General features: G+C 48.0%; 1 protein-coding gene across 2 annotated transcripts in view; it reads left to right on the top strand.

Annotated features, from left to right (window-relative positions):
- Positions 1 to 3,927, top strand: part of exoc6b (exocyst complex component 6B) — a 22,398-nt gene extending 18,471 nt beyond the window's left edge. Inside the window, exons 23-25 of one of the 2 annotated variants that reach the window (XM_019856014.1) lie at positions 2,308 to 2,420; positions 2,520 to 2,531; positions 3,496 to 3,927. In XM_019856014.1, coding sequence (XP_019711573.1) covers positions 2,308 to 2,313 — 6 coding nt within the window. In that variant the 3' untranslated portion in view covers positions 2,314 to 2,420; positions 2,520 to 2,531; positions 3,496 to 3,927. The remainder of the gene's footprint in view (positions 1 to 2,307; positions 2,421 to 2,519; positions 2,532 to 3,495) is intronic. The other variant, XM_019856013.1, reaches the window with a different exon arrangement.
- Positions 3,928 to 5,032: the final 1,105 nt, after the last annotated feature.

Below are 5,032 nucleotides of genomic sequence, written 5' to 3' on the forward strand. Positions count from 1 at the left end.
AGCAGCAGATGGACGTGTAAATGCTCGCCCGCCGATCGCGCGCGCGCACACGCAAACGTGACTGTGTTTTCAAACTGAAAAGACGACGATTTTGATGCACGTAGAAAAGCTTTTATGAAACCCCCCCCGCCACCCCACCCTGCTTCACTTACTTCCTTTTTGCTTCCCAGTCTGAACGAATGGATCAAGCGATCAATCAAAAATTCTTCTTGGACTTCCAGTTGCAGAATTCAAAGGCTTGAAGGTCGAATGAAGTTCACTTCGAAAGGTTGTGGCGCGTTTTTATCCGGAAATCTCATCTGAAATCCGAATATCCGGCCGGGCCTTTTTGTTGTTGGTCTCTACGGCCTACTATACGTAGATCATACACTGTATGAGAATACGCACTACTTTTATCTGGGCGTAAAGGGCGATTACGTGATATCAGAGAGACACACACACACACACACACGGGTGCAGTGCAGTGGAAGGTCAGTGGGATCACTGGTGCCAGGGAGGGCGGAAACTCGTCTTAAGACCCCCGCAACTCTCTTATCTGATGGCACATGTGTGTGCGCGGCGCGCATACGGCGGCTCGGGCTAACGCGGCGCCCCGAGATGACGGCGGAAAAAGCAAAAGCGCTCTTATCTGCGGGATTTATGACTTCAAGCTTGTGTCGGTGTGGGAGAGGTCGCCGCGCGTTCTTCTCGACCCCCGCCTCAACTTCCTGGCCCGTCTGTGGCCGGGCCTTATCGCCGTGACGACGGGTCAGCCAGTGGTCATGACAACAGCGCCGCTCGGGAACCCGCCCGATGGGACGGGATGGCCGCTTCCGACCGATAGGCGGCCGGCATGCGCCCGAGCGTCGGCGTGGGCTCATTGTTCGGCGCTATCGGCCGGCCCGAAACCACCCGCGTGCACCCGCTTCCTGTTTGCGCAACGCCGGCCATCTTTGCGAGAGTCGCGACGATAACGTTTTTGCCGTGCATGTGTATCCAAAAGAGTTATTTTTTTTCATCCTGCGTTCTATTTTTTTTTCAATCTAACTAGAGTACTGTAAGCAATGATTTAACTCGCCGTGTTTGTACTCATCCGCTGGAATCGAAGCGTTTACTGCTCGCTACTCGTCGTTCAAGGTGTGAATGGCGAATAACGCGTTAAAAAAAATAGCTGCTGATGTTCAACTCGAGTCATGTGGCGAGTCATTTCATCGTTGGACGGTATATCTGTCGATAAAGGAATATTCTGCCCTTTCTCGGTCCTACTTTTCTTGTCACGTCGTTTCATACATTCGTGTCAAAGTCGCGATCACACGTGACAAAAAAACTGAACAGCAAAATGAATTTAAACATTTTTAACTCATTTATTTATTTTGAATATACAGTAAATCGATTTTAGTGATGGAATACCTACTGCTCATTTTATTGACGATTTAGATTGAATGAAATGAAACACGTTTTCAGACCTTTCAGACGATACCTGTAGTGCTTTTGATCTATAAAATTTCATTTAACGCAATGAAAAAAACCTTGCAGGGAGGTGGGGGGGACTTCTGACACATATGATGATTTGCCAACGTTTTGAACTGTCACAGTGTAGCGCCAACTGCTGCCAGGACACTTAGTTGATTTTGGATTTTCTCTGCCTTAAGTATCGGTGGCTGGTATCGACAGTCGTCACCGTGGCCCGATACCTAAAAATAAAGCCGGCGTTGACCTGATACCTAAACCTGATGTCAGTACTTGCCTATCCCTATTTTTATTTGACTGTTTTCGTATCATTTACAATGAACCAATTATAGATATGGAAAAAAAAAAAAAAAGACGTGAACTTGAAAGTGTCACGCTTCATCAAAGGTAACATAAAGCGTTCTATTTGGAGAAGGACTCGCCCGCACCTTTCCTGCCTCCCCGCCGCCGTCTTGCGGCACTTTTGTTTGCGAGCGGTCGCGCCGGCGCGACGCCGCGCGCTTCGCCCGCTCAAAGGCACCGGCGGCTGTCGTCCAAGTGGCTTGCGTATTTCCACTCCCTTCCCCCAACATGTGGTTTCGCTCGCCATCCCTCTGCATCCCCCTCGTCCTCTCTCATCCCTCGCTCACATATGGTTTCTCTCTTGTGTGTTTGGTGTTACCCAGAGTTCACTGGGGCTCCCGGCGCGCGTGTTCTTCAAGGCGGCGATTGTGTGTGCGTGTGCGTGTGTGTGTGGGTGTGTGTGTGTGTGTGCGCGCGCGCGCGCACGCAGGGTTCAAGGGGGCGGTGGCAGGTTATGCAACACTTTGAAATGTGGGTCATTTATTGTTGTTGTTGTTGTTGTTGTTGTTGTTGCAGCTGTAAGAGCTGTTCACGCAGTGGGACTGGTCCAGCTACCTGGCCGACTACGGCAAAGCCGGCTGCAAGTACCTGCGCGTCAACCCGCACACTGCGCTGGCCCTGCTGGAGAAGTGAGTGGCCCCCGCGGCCTCGTCCTCATCCTCACGCGCCCGTCCGTCAGCTCTCAGCTCGTTCCTTTTCCCTCTCTTGTGTTTGTCGCGTGCCGGCAGGTTGCCCAAGCCGTGAGTATCGTTTTCGGCATGTACGCGCAAACTACTAGCGGTGTGGACATGAGCTGTTTGTTTTGACCTGCTAATGTTTTGAGTGAAGTGAACAACAACAACAACAACAAAACAAATGTTACAATTACGGTACTGTAATGCCCTCGCATGTGGGCAAGGAGAGCCAGTGTCGCTAATACACTTTCAGCCGTTTATTGAACGGTGCAAACACACTCGCGATGAGCTGCTGTCGGCCACAATTCACACCCAAATGCTAACGCGCCCAACCTGACTACAGTAGGAGTTGGTCAGAGTTAGTTGCATGTTGCTCCCGTGCTTGAGTGTTTTTGGTTTTCGGCGACTGCGTTTTCCTCCCACGATGCAGAAAGTTGCATGAGAATAAGCCCGCTGCACACCAAGCGACTGAAGTAGACCATTACCAAAAAAATGATAGTTAGCAGCTTTCTGCTGTATATACTGCTACAATGGAATAACTGTAACCATGTATTAGTTTCCAGGGTGCCACATACATTATAGAGTACCTTTTTTTTTTTTTTTAACCAATTTGAACCACGGTAGCAGCGTGTGGTTGTTTGGAAGAAGCATAATTGCCACAAAGAGAGGAAACGGAACAAGAATGTGTGAATATTTAGAGAGGTTGTTGGCAATGACAGCACCTGTGCATTTTGGTGACCGAGACTCCTCACGCTTCCCTTTTTTAGTTACAGGTACTTGGGAAATTATGAATATCGCAAAGTATGTATCTGTACAAAGTATGAAACTATATGCAGTGTATTCAGACCATTTCAAGTCCTGTTATAATAGATACGTCCACTGTATTCCGTGTCGATCGGCGAAACTGCTATCAAGGCCTATTTGTAATTTTTTATTTTCTACCTTTCCAAGTGACATTTTCCAAAATCCGTCAGCTTGTTTTTGAACTCCTAAGCGGACGACACTGTGCTTTGTGTGTCTTGCACGCCAGGATGCGGGAGAGCAGCAGGAAGAATGTGGTCTTCGCGCAGTTCCGAAAAACGGAGCGCGACAGGCAGAAGCTCATTGACGCCGTCATCAAGCAGTTGCGCACCCTCATTGCACAGCACCACGCCTGAACGGACGCCCGAATGGACGCCGGCGCACCTCTCTTCCGATTAAAAGGGACATCTATGCATTCACGCTAAAGGGGATTTGTTGCTTTTCACTTCACAATAAATGTTGCAACACTTGAACAACGTCAATGAACGTGTCATCATTACCCAGAGGAGGAGGAGCTGATTCTACCTTCGTTCCAGAGTCCTCATGATGCCGTGCTTTTGTTGGTGCTGGGCGGAGTCACATCACTGTTGGAAGGCGTCCTGATCAATCCCATCAGGGCGTCTTTGTGCCTGACAGCAAAAAAATAAAAAAATAAGTTATTGACCTCATCTTCTCTTGCCAACACAATCAAGACATTTGTGCAACTACTACTCACATAAAGTTCAGGAGAGTGGGCTTTTTAATTAAATTTTAATGAGGGACCTAACACAGACCACAACCTTGGCAAAATGAAACCATTTTGATTCTCTGAGATGTCGTCGCTTGCACACACATGCTGCAGTCTTGAACGAGCTCAAGCCGAGATGGGATGTGCACGAGGCTACGGGAAACATTTGATGAATGCGAGGATTGGGCTGTAAGCAAACGATGTGAACATTTTTTTAACTTTACATTCATTTATCCAAGGAAAGCCGTTGAGGGGAGATTGTCGTTTGCAATGCAGAATAAAATAAAGCTAATAAAGTCTACAATGTGATCTCGTTATTTTTCTAGAATACAGCATAAAACAAATCAAGTTTGTCTCCTTAATGTTTGTCAATAAATGTGTGTGTATGTCTTTCTATTTATCTATATATATATATATATATATATATATACACATCGCAGTTAAAGTTGTTACTGGTGTAACCTGTTTTTTGACTATTTCGTGTGGATTTTTACAGTACGGGTCAAAATGACCCACAACATAATCAATGTGATTTTTTTTCAACATAATATGAGGGTTAATAATATTTTAGAGCTAAATAAATCGATGTGGTTTGGCACGCTGTCGTGTCCTTGGCTGCCACCAGGCGGCGACATTGCGCTTTCGTCTCAACAACGAGCAGGAGCGGAGCGAGAGATGCGCGTGGCACAAACTCAAAGACGCACAAATCCGATGCTCAACACTCCGTGCACGCGGTGCGCACATTTACGGGGTGGCTCTCGTTACGTCACACAAGATTGAGCCTCGTCAAGTCAACTTGCGCAGAACAAAAGTTGTTCGATTGTTGGGTCGGCCAACAAAAGCCGCTCGATTGAACTCAAACCTCGCCACTTGACGCAACCGGGTGCCCAGAGAGCAACTTTTGGAAAGTTGACGTGAGATTGGCGTACTTCCGGCGCACAGGTGACTAGTTCAACAGTTGACACGACGGGCGCGCTCCTCTTCTCCCTCCTCCTCCTGAGAGGGGTGTGTGGGTGAGGTGGGGGTCCTCCAGGAGCCG

The sequence above is a fragment of the Hippocampus comes genome, unplaced genomic scaffold (genome assembly GCF_001891065.2).
Source record: "Hippocampus comes isolate QL1 unplaced genomic scaffold, H_comes_QL1_v1.1 scaffold246, whole genome shotgun sequence".
NCBI classification, from domain to species: Eukaryota; Metazoa; Chordata; class Actinopteri; order Syngnathiformes; family Syngnathidae; genus Hippocampus; species Hippocampus comes.